The sequence below is a fragment of the Baudoinia panamericana genome, assembly GCF_000338955.1.
Source record: "Baudoinia panamericana UAMH 10762 unplaced genomic scaffold BAUCOscaffold_9, whole genome shotgun sequence".
NCBI classification, from domain to species: Eukaryota; Fungi; Ascomycota; class Dothideomycetes; order Mycosphaerellales; family Teratosphaeriaceae; genus Baudoinia; species Baudoinia panamericana.
In genome coordinates this window covers 639,487-656,729 of record NW_006911265.1, presented here as the reverse complement: position 1 = coordinate 656,729, position 17,243 = coordinate 639,487, and the positions used below count along the sequence as shown (strand labels likewise).

At 55.5% G+C, this 17,243-nt stretch overlaps 7 protein-coding genes across 7 annotated transcripts; 3 read left to right on the top strand and 4 right to left on the bottom strand.

The window, feature by feature from the left end:
- Positions 1–54: 54 nt before the first annotated feature.
- On the top strand, positions 55–1,022 carry BAUCODRAFT_578600 (uncharacterized protein; the record flags this gene model as incomplete). The annotated part of the gene is made up of 1 exon (XM_007680214.1): positions 55–1,022. One exon carries the CDS (start codon positions 55–57, stop codon positions 682–684), a length of 630 nt encoding a protein of 209 aa, XP_007678404.1. The 3' UTR covers positions 685–1,022.
- Positions 1,023–1,236: 214 nt separating this feature from the next.
- Positions 1,237–1,728, bottom strand: BAUCODRAFT_140924 (uncharacterized protein). Its single transcript, XM_007680213.1, has 2 exons — positions 1,495–1,728; positions 1,237–1,421 (listed from the first exon to the last, which is right to left on the bottom strand). Exons 1-2 carry the CDS (start codon positions 1,710–1,712, stop codon positions 1,343–1,345), a joined length of 297 nt encoding a protein of 98 aa, XP_007678403.1. The 5' UTR covers positions 1,713–1,728; the 3' UTR covers positions 1,237–1,342.
- A 1,075-nt stretch (positions 1,729–2,803) lies between these two features.
- BAUCODRAFT_35856 (uncharacterized protein) lies at positions 2,804–4,605 on the bottom strand. Its single transcript, XM_007679868.1, has 3 exons — positions 4,513–4,605; positions 3,343–4,451; positions 2,804–3,145 (listed from the first exon to the last, which is right to left on the bottom strand). Exons 1-3 carry the CDS (start codon positions 4,584–4,586, stop codon positions 2,811–2,813), a joined length of 1,518 nt encoding a protein of 505 aa, XP_007678058.1. The 5' UTR covers positions 4,587–4,605; the 3' UTR covers positions 2,804–2,810.
- Positions 4,606–5,165: 560 nt separating this feature from the next.
- On the bottom strand, positions 5,166–7,065 carry BAUCODRAFT_73446 (uncharacterized protein; the record flags this gene model as incomplete). The annotated part of the gene is made up of 3 exons (XM_007679985.1): positions 5,166–6,111; positions 6,172–6,399; positions 6,452–7,065. 3 exons carry the CDS (start codon positions 7,063–7,065, stop codon positions 5,166–5,168), a joined length of 1,788 nt encoding a protein of 595 aa, XP_007678175.1.
- A 5,387-nt stretch (positions 7,066–12,452) lies between these two features.
- On the top strand, positions 12,453–14,147 carry BAUCODRAFT_74155 (uncharacterized protein; the record flags this gene model as incomplete). The annotated part of the gene is made up of 3 exons (XM_007680042.1): positions 12,453–12,777; positions 12,834–13,169; positions 13,222–14,147. The coding sequence occupies 3 exons, from the start codon at positions 12,453–12,455 to the stop codon at positions 14,145–14,147; spliced, it is 1,587 nt and encodes a 528-aa protein (XP_007678232.1).
- Positions 14,148–14,375: 228 nt separating this feature from the next.
- BAUCODRAFT_578598 (uncharacterized protein) lies at positions 14,376–15,448 on the top strand (the record flags this gene model as incomplete). The annotated part of the gene is made up of 2 exons (XM_007680212.1): positions 14,376–14,500; positions 14,553–15,448. The coding sequence occupies 2 exons, from the start codon at positions 14,376–14,378 to the stop codon at positions 15,400–15,402; spliced, it is 975 nt and encodes a 324-aa protein (XP_007678402.1). The 3' UTR covers positions 15,403–15,448.
- Positions 15,449–15,539: 91 nt separating this feature from the next.
- On the bottom strand, positions 15,540–17,009 carry BAUCODRAFT_54455 (uncharacterized protein; the record flags this gene model as incomplete). The annotated part of the gene is made up of 3 exons (XM_007679950.1): positions 15,540–16,132; positions 16,208–16,673; positions 16,728–17,009. Coding segments are annotated over 3 exons (1,341 nt in total), but the record flags the coding sequence as incomplete, so codon positions are not given.
- Positions 17,010–17,243: the final 234 nt, after the last annotated feature.

The following is a 17,243-nucleotide window of genomic DNA, read 5'->3' as shown; positions in this document are numbered from 1 at the left end:
CACGTGGCGATTAGGAAGCACACAGTAACTGTGTCAATCTCCGGCCGCACAAACATGACTGAATCAAGCAAGATCCTGGTGACTGCACGAGACGTGGAACAACAAATTCCTGCGCAACAGCCTCGCGGCTTAGGTACGTTAAGCAAGGAAACCAACGCGGCACCTATGGAGATTGCGCCAGCTGCACCTACTCCAATTCTGGTCATTCGGAACGGTTTGCTCGGTGACGACGGAGCGTTTCTGGAAGACGAGCACGAGAACGGCCTCGATCTACCAGACGCTCCGTTCCCCCATTGGGGCTTCATGGCCACCTCTCTCGCATACCTCGGTGGCGTTTTGACAAGCATAGTTCTGCTAGGACTCCTGGCCCCCATCCGCCGGCTTCTCACCACGCTGTACGGCTTTCGCCATGTCCATGTCCTCTCCGTGCACCACTCAAGCAAGACCCGCAATAGGCCAGCGAAGCACGATATCATCGGCGTATTTGACTCGGAGAATGCAGCACGAGTTGTTATTACGGAGCTCATGGGTCAGCCAGAGTTCGAAGGCCGGAACGTGAGCATCGGTTTTCCTGTTATCGGAGGGGACGACGTTGGGGTGAGCATAATGGACGACTGGAACGGTGATGCCGAGGATGGAGGGCTTGTGGTCCTGGTGCAGAAGATGTACGTCAGAGGGAGATGATCACAACGGCTGTGTGGAAGGCTTATAGCCTCTATCACACCTCGGAGACAAGGCTATGAAGTTGGGAGTCTGTAGATGCATCTCCGAATCATTGAATGACCGCCAGGCATTCCCATCTGCTAGTCCTGCCGCAATAGGCATCTATAGTGCACACAGCACCGTATGGTCGTGGCATGATGTTGGGGATCTGCCGCAGCAGTATTTTGTAAAAAGACGTCTTGCTCGTAACCCCAACGCCGTAGCAAGGGCTAAAAACCACTCATGGCATGCATATCACTTTGAAGGCAGGCTACGAGTTTGAGATGACGCCCAGGGGTCTCCGGAAATTTTACAAACCGAATGGCTTCCCACCGCCGTAGCGAGAGCAAAGAGAATGCTCATGGCATGTATATCACGTTGGGCGCAAGCTGTTACTTCGGGAGGCCGCCAAAACGTCTCTGTGGGATCTGGGACCTACCCATCTTCCGAACATCGTAACCAGCACTCATAGTGTTGACAGCGCGTTGAGAGCGGGCTATAATATTGGGAGTGAGCCAAGCAGTTCTGCGTAACCTGGCTATCTGCAGCTGTTCCCCACATCCTGATCATCACATCATGAGTGCTCGTAGCGATTTTATCACGCTCACGCCGTGCTATGCCAATGAAGGGCTGCCAATATCTAACGCCTTACACCCTCATCCGGCTTTTTGCCCGTCATCTCCTCCACCATCTTCTCGTGGCCCCATCTCTCCATCACCCTACGAGGAAGAGGTACTGTGTCAGCGATGAACAAGTTTGGGAAACCTATGCTTTAGGGGTGATGCCACTCACTTCATGCAGATGTCTCCTCTGATATCACCCTCGTCATCGTGAGCGGGTACGTAGAACCATGCATCGCGCTTCTTCTTCAGCTTCTCCAGCTCCTTGGTATGCGCCTTCATCTGCTCCTTGATGGACGCCTTAAGCTTTAGATCGGTGATGTACAGCAAAGCCTCGAGCTCGGCTTTGGAGAGATCAGCACGCCACACATGCTTGTGTAGGCTCTCCATCTCCGGGTTATCGAAGGCGGTCGCAGGGAGCGATATGATGCGCTTGATTTCTGGGAGGACACATGCGCTCTGGGTAGTGCTGGCTTGGATGGACGCTTCGTTGACGCTGGGGTTTGCGCCGATGGGGGAGGCAGACATGCTGGCTGCGCCTTGATGACGGTTTAAACTCAAAGCCGGGACGCGGTGGGCGCCTGAATAGACGGTGCTTCTTGGTCGATCAGCTTCAGTGGTCGGGAGTGGTGGGAAGTCGCCGTCATCAAACTGGAAGATGGCGGAGTCACCGTCAAAGAAGCTTTCGATGGGGTCATCGTACTGGCGGGAGCGGGGCATCTTATGCAAGTGAATGGGGTGTTCTCAGCCACGCGGCTGCTCGTGCGGTGACTGTCGTGTCCTTGTGTGGCGATCGGTGCTGTTTGCGATATCGGGACGTGGAATGTTTGCTTTCACTATGGACAGTAGATTAGCGATTGATCTCCACGTGTAATGGTACAGCAAGCAGTACCGGCAGCAGCAGCATGAAGGGAGAAAAGGGAAGAGAGGCAGCGAGAAGAAACTTACTTATGACTACTGTCCAGCCACGTGGCTACGGCAGCTGATGAGCGTATTTGTTCTAGATGCGGAAGGCACGCTACAGGAGGCAGTTGCGATGGACGTAGATCATCGTTCTGTTGTAGGGCATCCCAAGGTCTTAGGGCAGCAATGAGGTCTTCGATGTTCCATATGGCAGTGAAGGAAGTACAGTAGCCTTGGGATGGTGCTCTGGTATTCGTAAGTAGCCAGATGCACGTTTTCGAACCGTAGGCGCAGTGACAAGGTGATCGGTGGTCTGATGGATTGCTAACAGCTCTCAGTGATACCGAGATGGTACAAATAAATAGCCATATGCGAAGTTTGTTGATTCTTAACGGAGTGAGTAGATGGAAAAGCTGGTTAAGGTGCCCATCGGCAATGGGAGCGGAAGACGTAATACTCATGCATTGATATACTACGATGAACGGAACCATGTCGCTCAGCTTATTGTAGCAGACAAGCGGCGTGACGGACTTACTAGGACAGCATATGTGTGAGAGCAGACTCGTCTTCACGATCTTCCCGCCACTACCCATCATCTGCTTCATCTTCATCAATGCCTTCCCGCGGCTCAAATTTCATAAAGGCTCCCTCGCTCCCTCCAGTGATCATCTGCCACACTTCCTTAGTGCTGTTCAGTAACTTGTCCTCATATACTGCGTCAATCGACAAGGACGGCAAAGTGACTATCGGTCCATCGACCGAGAGACCATTGTCACTCTGGTCATGCGAAGTTTGCACATAATCCATCCGCCAGAGGATATCCGGGACTGGCTCTTCACCAATACTCCGAAGCAGTGAGCTTATCGCTTCGTCAATGACATCCAATCCGTCGGAGCCAGTGGATGTAGCGTAGAGAACACCTGGAGTCACAAATCAGCAATGCACCCAGCATTTAAAGGTATCATGATATGTGAGTAGTGTATATGTGACAGCATCAGGTTGTCAGAGATATAGCATCGTCAATGAAGTTCGGACAATGTAGATAAGTATTCAAAATGAGTGTTCATCAGATCACAGGGTACGTGGATTGTTGATTGGTAGAGATATGGATACTCACATTGACCTGTAGGACACTCTCCGGACTCGCTTGAATGGGCCAGAATCTGCACGGTAGCGCGAGGTGAAGTTGCGCTTTTTGCGACAACCACCGCGCCCGCAGGTAGTGGACCGCCCTCGGATGTTGGCGGAAAGAGCGACGTTAGTGGTGATGAAATTACTGCCACTCTTTTCGCGATGGCACCACTATTGTCCTTCAGGTCGGACGTGTAAGACCCTGATGTTGGGAGGTCTTTGGAGCAGCCGACCAACCACTGGGTCTTGATCTTCTCACCAGGACTGAGCTCCAAAGTCACTCCAACTTCAGACTTGGTAGCATTTGTAATGCCTTTACCAAGCACATACACCCCGCCGCCTACAGCGCACGCACGGCAAGCAACCTGTGCTATCTCCGCCAGGCCGCCCCACTTCGGCAAGACTGCTGCAAAGCCTGCACCAAACACGCCGATGCTCTGTAAATGCTGTCTGACGCGCGGTACGACAGTCGCCATAGTCGGTTCGATATTCGCATACGGCGGTAAAGCTAGGGCTAGTAAAGCTTCTATCGCAGCGTCTGGCAGGCTGAATTGGTCCCTTAGGCATGAATGGACAGGCTGCTCTCTGAACTGGACCCACTTCTCGCGCTCGCCATCCTCATCGTAGCTGCCGACGAAGCGGATGAAGCGCATCAACGAACGCTTGGCGCGAAGGTCGAGCGTGGCGTCCCGGAAGACGTCTTCTCTTCCGCTCGGGACGCGTATAAGGCGTGGGGCAGCATCTGGGTCGTTCTGATCGTTGACGACGGCGAACCATGAGCCGACGGCTTGGAAGTCGAGCTGGCTGTGGGTACGGGAGGAGACCAGAGCCTGCAGCAGGTTCGATCGAGTGTAAATGAGCTGAGGCGCAAGCGCGAAAGAGTATGCTCGTGGGGTTCCCAGCTTGGACTTCACCGCATCGTTGACTTCCAAGGTCCTGACGGCAGCCTTACTGAAGACGGATTGCTCAGATGTGCTGTTACTGTGTTTTCGCGCCCATCCTTCCGCTTCGGTCAACGAGAACGCCGCCTCGTCCCCACCATAATAGTCATTGTGGTCAATGTGGAGTACTTTCTTGCCGGAACGTGATAGCGCGCTTCACGAAGCTTCTGTCAGTCAGCCCGAGTCGTATGGCGGAAGGAGTCTGGTAGACGCACAGGGCGAGTAGAGACTGCGGCAAGCCTGTGCCGGAGATGACTACATCCCATTCAGTGTTGTCGAGGGTCTCCATAGTGTCCCCCTACGCCACCCTCCGACTCTGTGCAACATGCTGCAGCGACATGCCTGGGAAAGAAGAAGTGAAGGAAGCCTTGACGTCGGAGCAGACGTCCGTTTAACGCGGGTCTTGGCACGCTAGCGAATGCAGTGGCATCGAGTTTCGTGCAAACGGGCTTCTTTCGGACTCCATCGCATCTGTACCGGACAATGCGCCTGTACATACGACGCGTACTGACCGGTCAAATCCCTTCATTGGGGTTGAGGACGATGCGACAGATGGATCTTCCACGTCCTGTATCTCCTGCTCTTAACCTGACGGACTGAAATAGCGGGTCGACTGCGACGTTACATACATTTTCACCATTGAGCAATCATATGGTCGGGACAGCATTCGGAGACATGTTATGTTTCGCATGGGGGCGACTCGTATTACTCGTTCTACGTCAGTAACGTTGGGGGGTATCTATCACTATGCTCGTACCCAGCCAACGACTTTCATATCGATTACCAACCGCGCCTCATGAACGCCAACTTGCTCGCTCGCTCGCTAAACCCTTCAGAAGCCACGCCATCTAATCATCATCATACGCCATCAAGCGTCCTTCTTCCCCTCCCCATCCTCCTCCTCCGCATCCGTAACACTCTGACTCGCGTCCGTGTCTCCAGCTCTCCCATTCAGATTCGGAATATCATTAGGTCCAACCTGCGTCTCCGGGTTCAACGCGCCCAGCGTCTTCTTCAACTCCAACCCAGGCGTCTCCGGCGCACTGACAAGCCCATCATGACCCATACCGCCATCAGACAAGTACGTCGACGACGCCTCGCTCAAAACACGCCGATGCTTCGGCCCATCCTTCTCCCCACCATCCGCCGCACTGGGCCCAATATCCAACGCACTCGTCTTCCCCGCGCCATCAGCGGCACCATCAACTCCCTGCGGACCCGCCGGGCTGGTGAAGGGACTGGCACCATTCTGCCCTCCCATTTCGGGACTCTTCGCTCCCATCCTCGCCACCTCCTTCCGTAACTGCTCCAGTTCCTTCTCCATCCTCTTCCCAAACACATCGATATAAAACGTTGCGCCATTCCACGTCGCCCACGCAAACACCACCATCATGAACCCCGCGCTCGCCCAGCGGTACCAAAACCATAGCGGACACGGCAGCATCGTCAGTAACGCGTACACATACTGCACGGCCATGAACACGGCTTCTTGGTACTTCTCCGGAAAGCCCAAGACGAACTTGCCGAGGAAGTTCCCGCGGTAGGAGCGACGGAGCCAGGTGAAGGAGGTTGGGCGGCCGGCGGCGATTTTGCTGCGTTTGCGCACGGTGATGAGGAAGTGGTAGGAGAGCTGCCAGATGGCGTAGGGGAGGGTGGCCCAGACGATCATGTCGAGGAGGGTGTAGTGTTCCGGGGCGGAGGGGGGGCTGTATTTGATGGTGTGGATCGCGGGGAAGTGGGCGAGTTGCATGGATTCGGGGATGAGGTGGACGAGGACGTGGAGGGTGGCGCAGGGCATGATGTGGATGAAGAGGCTGGATATGGATGGTTAGCGTTGTTCGTTTGGAGTATAGCAGGAGTGGGGTAAGACGTACGAGGTTACTTTGTCCAAGCTGTGAAACACAAGACTATTACGCCACATGGCGATGGCAACGGCGTTGTTGCCGAAGGCGAGGCAGTAGGTGCTGATGAGTAAGCGTTTCGATTGCGGGAAGAACCATATCGAGAGGATGAGCAGGAGGTTGACGAAGTAGCAGAGATCGGCGAGGAAGTAGTGGAAGCCGATTTTGTGGTAGTTGTACCATCGCAGGGGCATGAAGTATCTACCACCAATTAGCAGAGAATACGACATAGATCAAGGGTGCAGCTCCGTACGCCAGTTGCAGGGTATACCAATAATGGAAGTACTGCGGAAAGGCGCCGATGAGGTAGCCGGAGATGAAGATGTTAAGCACAGCGGTGACGAAGGAGATCTTCTCCTTCAGCGTGACGCTCTTCGCATCGTTCCATCGCCGGCCGAGCCGATCGACGGAGTCTCGCATGCGCTTGCGGTACTTATCCAGTTGCTCCTCCGGTCGCAAGGGCACCGTCTTCCGCCATTGTTCGACGAGGTTGTTCTTGCTCGACAGGGCGCGCGACGCCAGCTTCGCTCGCTGCCGCCGCACCTTCTCCGCTTGCGCATGCACCGCATTCTGCATCTTCTCCAACCGCTGCGGCAGAGCCAGGTTCTCGAGGATGTCGAACATGGTCAGGCGATCGACGGGCGGAAAGTCGTGCTGTCCGAACGAGTCGAAATGGCTCGAAACGTCGGTCGAGCTGGTCGCTCTCGACAGATAGCCTGGTGTGCCGGGTGTACTAAGCCCGTCATATGTGCTGTGGTTCACGGAGAGGTAGTCGGCAGCGCCGCCATCGTCCCATGGCGTATGCGCTCCATTCGTCTTGCCATCGCCGGGTCTCTGCTTGAAGCTCTCCTCCTTCGCCGCCGCCATCTGGTCCACATCCGACGGCATCGACAGACTCTTCTTCATCCGCGGCGCATCGATGATATCGTCCATCCTGGCGAAGCGCTCCAACTCGGCGTCCGAGATGGGGTCGTCGTCGTCGTCCTCGCCTTCCTCTTCGGGGATGAGGTCTAGATAGCTGGAGCCGTGGCCGGGGAAGTATGGATAGCGTAGCTTCTGATTGACGGACAAGGCGTCGGGCATATCCAGCGGGCGCAGGGCGTTAGCATGACTTGCGACACATGACCCGGATGTCTACACAAGTGTGACGGAGTTGAGGAGGAACATGAAGCAAGGTGGCCTGAGAAGAGGGAGAGAGTCTCTCTATTACAAGAAGCGGCGCGGGTTGGTGATGGCGTGCGAACAGTCGTACACCTTAACGCGCATGTCAAGCATCAATTGCATACTCGAGCATAGCTGTGGCTCATGCCCTCCTGGAGTCCTGCTGCTGCTCGCTCCCCTGCTCTTTGCTCCCGCCTTCACCGCAACCGCGTGGCGCATCGATTGGCCAAGCCGCATCTCGTCACTTTACGGCTACGGCCTGAGGCATTCCAAACGCGCCGCGACGCGTCGCCTTTCCGAGGTCCCGAAAGTCGACAAACTCATCGCGACAATAAGTATCACAACGAGCCACGGGCGAACAGGGCACGGTCGACATGCGCATGTAAAACGTTGGACGATAGCTCATGTGACTCTGTCTCGCGCCGTCGGGGTGTTTGCGACAAGATGGGCAAGCTGATCGCGCTCGAGCTGAACAACTTCAAGTCATACAAAGGCCACCATGTCCTGCAGTTCGGCGACTCCTACTTCACCTCCATCATCGGCCCCAATGGTTCCGGCAAGTCCAACTCCATGGATGCCATCTCCTTCGTCCTCGGCATCAAATCCTCTCACCTCCGCTCCACCCACCTCAAGGAGCTCATCTACCGCGGCCGTGTGTTGAAGCATTCCAAGGTCGACCTGGACGGTATCGAAGCGAACGGGATCAACGGACACGTCAACGGCGACTTGAACGGTCATGCGGATGCCGAGGCCGGCGCGTCCGACGATGAGGAAGCCGACACTCAAACGAGCACTCAGCGCCACGATCCGCAGACGGCGTGGGTGATGGCCGTGTATGAGGATGATGCAGGCGATGAGCAGCGCTGGAAGCGCACCATCACCGCCGCCGGTCAAAGCGAGTATCGCATCAACAATCGCATCGTCACCGCCAAGCAGTATAACGAGGCCCTCGAAGCGGAGAACATTCTGATCAAAGCGCGCAACTTCCTCGTCTTTCAAGGTGACGTCGAGTCCATCGCAAACCAAGATCCCAAGGATCTCACACGCTTGCTAGAGCAGATCAGCGGCTCGGGCGAGTACAAGGCCGAGTATGAGCGTCTGAGGGCGGAGAAGGACAAAGCAGAAGACGACCAGCATCACCAGCTGATCCAACGTCGAGGCATCAATGGCGAAATTAAGCAGTATCAGCAGCAGAAGGACGAGCTGGATCGCTTCAATGCGTTGGAAGACGAGCGAGATGACGCGGTCGTTACGCAGGTGCTGTGGAAGCTCTACCACTTCCAACGCACCATCGAAGACAGCACAGCCGAGATCCAGAAGCATCAAGCGGAGCTGAAGGAGTTTAGGCGCAACGTGAAGAAGTACGAAGACAAGCTCGACGAGGCCAAGCGAGAGCAAGCCAAAATCGGCAGGGACGTGAGCAAGTACGAGCGCGAGATTAAGCGCAAGGAGAAGGCTGTAGAGGAGAAGACCAACGCCTTGCTTCCGATCGATGAGAAGCTCGCGCTTATGGACAAGAAGCTCAAGAAACAGCGCCGCGCCTTGCAGGACGTCCAGCAAGATTTCGACTCGCAGCGAAGGCAGAAAGACCATCTAGACAGCCAGCTTGCGACCGTACAGAAGGCTCAGCACCGATGGGACGATGAATGGCGCGCACAGCAACAGCAAGCGGGCCGCGAGTTGGGTGAAGAGGACATGCTGGAGTATCAGCAGCTCCGTGCTGAGGTCTACAAACGTTCGGGTAGCGACCAAATCAAGGTCGACAACATCACGCGCCAGTTGAAGACTGACGAAGAAACCGTCAAGAGCTTGAAGTCGAAGGTCGACAGCACCCGAGCACATGTTGACAGCTTGACCGCCGAAGTGAACGGCCTTAAAGAGCGACGCGCCGAGGTCGCCTCGCGCGTCAAGTCCACCACGAAGGACATCGAAGGCAAGAAGAAAGCCATCAATGCTCTGGCCAGTGAGCGGGAACGCACAGCTCAGAAGCAGCGGGAGCTGGACGAGAAGCTCCTCGAAGTCCTGCAGAAGCTGGCCGTCGCGACCGACTTCCAGCGCGAGACGCAGAAAGAGACTCAACAGCGCGAGATAGTGGCCCAAATGAAGCGCATCTTCACCGGCGTCCGAGGCATGGTACACCAGCTCTGTACTCCAAAGCAGAAGAAGTACGAAAGTGCCGTTGTGACTGCGCTTGGCCGTAACTGGGACTCGGTCATTGTCGACTCGGAAAAGGTGGCGAAGGAGTGCATACAGTACCTCCGTGACCAGCGCATCCCGCAGATCACATTCATTCCTCTGGACACTATCATCCATGAGCAGCCGAATGCCAATCTGCGTGGTCTACACCAGGGTATGCGGCTGGCTATCGACACGATCGAGTTTGACACGAACATTGAACGGGCGATGAACTTTGTCTGCGGCAACGCCATGGTCACCGACACGCTGAAGATTGCGCGTTACCTCTGCTACGAGCGCAACATTGATGCCAAAGCAGTCACGCTTGATGGAACAGTCATCCACAAAGGTGGCAACATGACCGGCGGCTCCGAGCCGGCGGACAGAAAGCGGCGGTTCGAGGAGACTGAGGTCGAGAACCTGCGTACTCTTGCAGAGAAATTCAGAGCCGACATCGAGGCCTTGCCGCGTGGCCATAAGCGCCAGGCGGAGGAGGAGCAGCTGCAGGCTGATCTGAGCGGGCTGGACAATCAGCTGAAGTTCTTGCAGGACGAGCTGAGGGCACTCGACCGCAACATTGAGTCCAAGTCCAAGGAGCTGGAGCACGAGCGTGCGCAGCTCGCTGATGCGAAGCCCAAGTACGAGGAGCAAGCGCGTGGGCTTGAGACGCTGAGGCAGTCGCTCGAAGAGTACACCAGTGCCATCGCGGAGGTGGAGGACGAAGTATTTGCCGACTTCTGCGACCGGCTGGGCTACGAGAGCATCCGCGAGTACGAGAGGTTGCAGGGCTCGCTGCAGCAAGAGGCCAACCAGAAGAAGCAGGAGTTCAAGCGACAGATCTCACGTCTGCAGAATCAGTTGAGCTTCGAAACGCAGCGGGTGGCGGGCACGGAGCAGCGCCTGCGTGTCATCGAAGCCCAGATTCAGCGGGACGAGGAGAATGTCGCCGCGCTTGAGCAGGAGAGGGCGGCGATCGCGGGTGAGACGGACGAGTTGAATGCGGAGATTGAGCAGCTTCAAGAACAATTAGCTGAGACTATGAAGCAGTATGAACGGCACGGGGCAGCGGTGAACGAGGCGCGAAAGGAAGTGCAGAAGCGCAGTAAGTCGGTCGAGAAGACGCTGAAGGAGGTCGGCGGGCTGGAGGCGGAGGTGCAGAAGGCGGCGAGCGAGCGGTATGCGACGCTCAAGGAGTGCAAGCTCTCCAATATCGCCATCCCGTTGGAGCGAAAGAGTCGCAAGCTGGATGCTTTGCCGCTTGAAGATGCCATTCTTGAAGAAGAGGAAGACGCGAGCGCGATGGAAGTTGATGGCGAGGATACAACTACCGCGCCGCCGAAGGTATCAGACTATGGCATTCACATTGACTTCAGCAAGCTGGACGACGAGCTGAAAGAAGCAGACGATGACGAGACAGCGGGAACGCTCGCCTCGCGCATCGCAGACCTCGAAGCGGACTTGGCGAAGATGACCGTCAACTCCCGCTCAGCGACCCGCCTCGCGGCGACATCTGAGCGCTTGCACGCCACCGACCGCGAGTTCAACGATGCCCGCACCGCCGCGAAGAAAGCGACGAAAGCGTTTGAGACCTTGAGACAGCAACGCTACGACGCTTTCCAAAAAGCCCTCGAGCACATCACCGAGCAAATCGGGCCCGTGTACCGCGAACTCACCAAAACAGCCTCCTTCCCTCTGGGCGGCCAAGCGCATCTGGACGTGGAGAATGAGGACGAACCGTACCTCGCTGGGGTCAAGTACTCCGCCACACCCCCCCTTAAGCGCTTCAGGGACATGGAACACCTGTCCGGGGGCGAAAAGACAATGGCCGCATTGGCCTTACTGTTCGCCGTGCATACATTCGCACCAAGTCCCTTCTTCGTGCTGGACGAGGTGGACGCCGCGCTCGATCATGCGAATACGACGCAGTTGGCGAATTATGTGCGCGAGCATGCGGGGCCGGGAATGCAGTTTGTGGTTATCTCGCTGAAGACGGGGTTGTTTCAGGAGAGTGAGACGTTGGTTGGGGTTATGAGGGATCAGGGGGTCAATAGCAGTCGGGCGCTCACCCTTGATGTGAGTACTCATCTATCCCTCTTGGATGTAAGAATGTACGAATGCTGACTTGTTTGCAGTTGCGGAAGTATCAAGCGGTCTGAAGAGTGGGACAACTGGATATGGTACAGAGTCTGCAAGGTGTTGATTAGTTTCTGAGCGTTCATGCGGGTCTCGTCACTGCGCTTTCTGCAACTTCGTCGATTGCTGCGCGTCCAATGCTATACGGGCATGAAGAACGTGATTGAGAGCGCTGCGCTGTTATCGAAGCTGAACGACGATACTTCGCGCAATGGATGGGTATGTGACGAATCTTCGCTCACATCGACCGCGATCTTTCTTTCTCTCCACGCTTGACGTTGACGTGCTTCACCCTGCTGCACCCTTGACGCAAAGAGTCCGAATAGGGCAACGCCACCGCAACGGCCGCTTTGTTCTGGAAATCGAACAGAAGGTAAAATTGTGCCCCACGCTTGCCCTTGCCAAATGAGAGCGCGGGAACAGGGCGCGTGCCTGAGACCCCTACCTGAGATCTACAATGCTTGCACCGCTCAAGCTACGACTACTCTGAATTTTCAGCCGCTCATGCAGGCACATCACCCATTGCCATCGCCATTGTAGGTGGACCTGACGGGCGGCACGGCGAGGACGGGCATACTGGATGCTTTTGCTGCTCTTAGCGTGGCGATTCTGACGTTGTCCATGACCGAGACCTTGCTAGTTGCGATGCGTTTCGAATGGGAGAGCATCATTGGCGTGGTGGTTAGTAGGGGAAGGACGAGGGAGTATTGATATAGGCAAGTGAGGCTCTGCTTCCATTTCGTTGTTCCTCCTCTCACACCGACAAGATATTGTACCATCTCATCATGCATTTCTCACGAACACTGCTGGCCGCAGCGCCAGCTGCTCTCGCACTCGTCTCATCAGTCTCTGCCCTTCCCCACGCTACGCGGACAACGACCACGAACACCACCGCGGTCAACACGACGACTTGCAATGGCGAGACGTACGTCTACCAGCAGCTTGCCGGCTACGGTTTCATCCCCAGTAACGACCGTGACAAGTTTGGAGACACCATTGGCGGCATTGGCAGCTCTGTTGCTATTGACCGCTTGAGCTGGATCCAACTGTTTAACGGTAGCTACACCGGCACACTCTGGGCAATCCCGGATCGAGGATGGAACACACAAGGTACGTAGCAGCCGAGGGTTGGAGGAATGAGATCTCAGTTGCTGATGGGAGTGCAGGCACGTTGAACTACCAAAACCGAGTACACAAGTTCAAGATCATCTTCACACCAAACAAGACCGCCTCGGTGTCGAGCCCATCTGGACCTAACCTCAACCTGATTTACCAGGATACCATTCTTTTCACCGACCCGTCAGGCAATCCTACATCCGGTCTCGATGCGAACGTTCGCGGTCCATACCTCACGTTCCCTAACTTCCCATTTGACCTGCCAAGCGTCAACTACACCGGTGACGGCTTCGGCGGTGCAGGAAGTGGCGGCACTCGCGTGGTCATGGACACCGAGGGCCTCTTCCTTGGCATTGACGGCTCGTTCTGGGTATCTGACGAATATGGTAAGCGTAGAAAATTTCGTAATGTCCAAACCATTGCTGACCCTCCAACCAGGTCCATACATCTACCATTTCTCAACCAGCGGCCGCATGATCGGTGCCATCCGACCACCAAATGCTGTTATTCCATTGAGGAATGGCACGGAGAGCTTCTCGGCCGATAGCCCGCCCATCTACAACTCTGCACTGGCTCCAGTCCCTACCGACAACCCGACCGGCCGTGACAACAACCAAGGTCTTGAGGGTCTCACTACCAACCCCCTGCGCACCCGTCTCTACGCTCTGATGCAGTCTGCTCTCAACCAAGAAGGTGGCCTCAAGAACAAGAACAGCCGCTACGCCCGCCTCCTTGAGTACGACATCACCAAGTCTCAACCAACCCTCGTCGGCGAGTACGTCGTTCCAGAGAACCACGTCACTCCATCCGACAGCGGCTCGAAAGTCGCTCACCAGAGTGAGATTCACTACGTCAGTGACACACAGTTCATGATCCTCGCTCGTGACTCAAACGCTGGACGTGGTCAAGCCTCAAGCACGAGCATCTACCGCCAAGTCGACATTTTTGACATCTCAAACGCCACCAACATCTCGCCAGGCTCTGACTGCTACACTTGCTCCATCGCGGACAACAACGGAAACTTGCGCAGCAACGTGACGGCGGCCCAGTACTGCCAATGGCTCGACTACAACGACAACGCCCAACTGAACCGCTTTGGCCTGCACAATGGTGGTGGCCAAGATACTGGTCTCTTGAACGAGAAGTGGGAATCGCTTGCTCTTGTGCCAGTCAACATTCTCACCCTCGGACTGGACGGAGAGTACTTCCTCTTCTCGCTGAGCGACAACGACTTCATCACGCAGAACGGTTACCTCAATGGCGGCAAGTACCAGTACGCGGATAGCAGTGGCTTCAACTTGGATAACCAGGCTTTGGTCTTCCAGGTGAAGCTGCCGGGTGGAGCGCTCCCGCTTCAGTCGTAGAGTGAGAGTGGGTTGCAACTTTGGCATGATGCAATACGAAACCAATATGTAGGATATGTGTAGATCATTTTTACGACTTTATGTTCGATTGATGTTTCCAACTGACACTATATGTGCGGTGATGTCATGCTTATCAATCATCGTCTAGACGTCCCGTCTATGGAGACGACCTTCAGGAGCGCAGTAGGCCTTCGTATCTCAGATGCTAAAGTTCAGACAGTTGACATGATGGGCTCTTCAGTTTCACCCTTGGCGACCCTTGGCATTCTCTCCATTGGAGATATGGGTGTCGGAATTGCAAAGCTACTCTCCGCCCACCAATATCGCGTTATTACGAACGCAGAAGGCAGGAGGTGAGTCTGTCCGCTTGGCAGCGGTTGCGTGCTTATGCTGAGCTGCCACTAGCCAGTCGACGAAAGATCGTGCTCGGAATAATTCAATTGACCTTGTTACGACGGACGTCGATCTTTGCAATCAAGCTGATTATATCCTGTCCATCGTCCCGCCTCGCGATGCCCTCGGAACTGCACGGCGTGTCATCGACGCCTCCTCTAATTCCTCGTTTGCGAAGCGTGGCAATCCACTATACTTCATCGACTTGAACGCAATCAGCCCACGTTCAGCGCGTGAGATAAACGACCTCTTCTCGAAGTCATCGCCCGATGTCCGTTTAATCGACGGTGGAATCATCGGCGGTCCACCAAAGCGTCAAGAAGACGGCAAGTGGACCCGCCCAAGTGTCGTCGTTTCCGGACCTCACCGCTTGGTTGATGCGCAACCTTCCGGCAAACATCTAGCGGAGGTGTTGAGCATGAAGCATGTGAACGACACTATCGGGTCCGCAACAGGCCTGAAGATGTGTTTCGCATCGCTTTCCAAGGGCTTTACAGCGCTGGCCATCGAGTCGTTCACTACAGCACACAACTTGGGCGTGACTGAGCAGCTCAAGGAGCATCTCGAGCAGTTCAATCCCATGGCTGCGAAGACTGCGGAGCGCGGGCTTGTCAGTATGCCGCCGAAGGCATATAGATGGGTCCGGGAAATGGAGGAAATTGCTGAGACTTTTGAAGCGGATGGTGGTTTCGAGGATGACGAGTCCATCTTCCGGCCAATTGCGAGGGTCTACGAATTGGTGGCGAATGGTACGGAGCTTGGAAGGGAGGTTACTGAGGATCGAAAGCGTGGCAAGACAGCAGGTGACGTGGCGACTTTGATGAGCGAAGGGACGCAGCGGCGGAAGCAGAAGACTGAATGAAGCTAGGACAATCATATGGATTCCTTGTCGCCACCGTCATAAGGCTAGCCGTCAATCCTGTCTCGGCGTCTTTGCCCGCCCGGTTTGTCGTCTCAATCGATTGCGTGAAGTCGGTTCTCCGCTCCTTCACTGTGGATCCAGCCCGTCGTCTCGAGGATACCGCCGCCTGTTACCGCTGTGTCAAGAGGCCATTTGCGGATTGGACCGACATCGAGGCTTGTGGTGTAGCCGGCGGCGTACATTTCGATGCCAGCCCATGCGATCATCAATGCATTATCCGTGCATAACTCGATAGGCGGAAACATCAGTTTGATGTGAGAGAACCCTCTGGCGTCGAGGATGCCACGTACGACATGGCGTAGGAATTTGTTCGCTGCTACACCGCCAGATACAACAACTGTATTGATACTGACGTCGCCATCCGGAGACGTTAGGTAGAGCAAAAGGCGAGATGCCAAATGCTCGAATGCTACTCGCTGCACTTCTCGTGCCATCGCTTGGCGTTCGCTCAAGCTGATCTTGTCCGGGTCCCGTGCAGTTCGTGTGAGTTCGCCATGCGGACCGAGTTCAAACTTCATGAATCGCTCGACTGAGCTCTGTAAGCCTGCAAACGAGTACACCATACGTCTAGAGCTCTTTTCTCCGCCTTTGCTTTCCGAGAGTGGCGGAGCCAGGGACCAGCCCCAGTCACTTCGTCGTCGCTCAAGCTCGTCCTGCCGTCGTGTAGGCACTGCGTATATCGAGACAGATGCATCTTTGTATGCAGCCGTGTCCCGCGTGGCTATGTACTCCCCAGCCGATGAACCTGGGGCATCTTCGTACGTTTCATGATCCAGCAGATCGCTAAGATCCTTTACGTCGGTATGCCAAGCGAACCGTTCAAGCGCTGCGCCATATGGCGGTCTCAAAAGATTAGCCGGTAATATAGCACGAGCCGCTTTGTCAAGACAATCGCCCAAGGCAATGTCGTGCGTCTCAGCTAGTATAGCATGGTCGGTCAAGCTCTGCGACTGCATGAGCATCGTGTGGCCACCACTTACAAGAATGCTCAAGTATGGGAACTCGGGTTTCGTTGCTTCCAAGTTCATTGATTTCCTGTCGTAGCCATCACGGTTCGCTTGTGCCACGAGAAGCCGCGGTGTAAGTGCATGAGCCTGCATGTGGTGAACTCCGACGAGAGGAACGTCTTGTGCAAGAGCGATGCCCTTCGCGAGGTCTAGCCCCACGGCAAGATTACTCCGCATACCGGGACCTCTCGTGACGGCGACAAACTCCAAATGCGGTACCTTAGGAATGAGATCGTCGCCCCCAGGATCGTTTGGGACCAGTAGTCTCTGCTGCTCCTGCCAGGATCGAAAGGCCTTTTGTACCAGAGGAGCCAGGTGTGCCCGGTGCGAGTCCAACGCGACAAGGGGATGAATGCCTGAGAATGCATCATTGTTCGCGGTCACCGTCTCGTGGAAAATGACACGGAGCTGCCAGCGCTTGTGACTTGCAATCACATCGCTAGTGGGCAAGTCCAGATCGAGTTCACCGTGGTTATGTTTGCTCACTTCTACCAGCGCTACAGAGCTATCATCGCACGAGGACTCAATGCCAAGGACGAGTTTGGGTGCAAGGCGGCGCGAGTGCAGATGAAGGGTAGCAGACCTCTGCCGGCAGACATGCTTTTCCGGTGTCAGAAAAGGGCGCCATTGCAACTTGCTCGCCATCCAGATCCGGACGGAACGCAGTTCACCCTCGAGCGGAAGCATTTTGAACGTCGGCCAGAGTGAGTGTCAATAATCATGGTCAATCTCCTTTCCAGGTCGAGATGATAGGCTAGAAAGCATTTCCGAAGC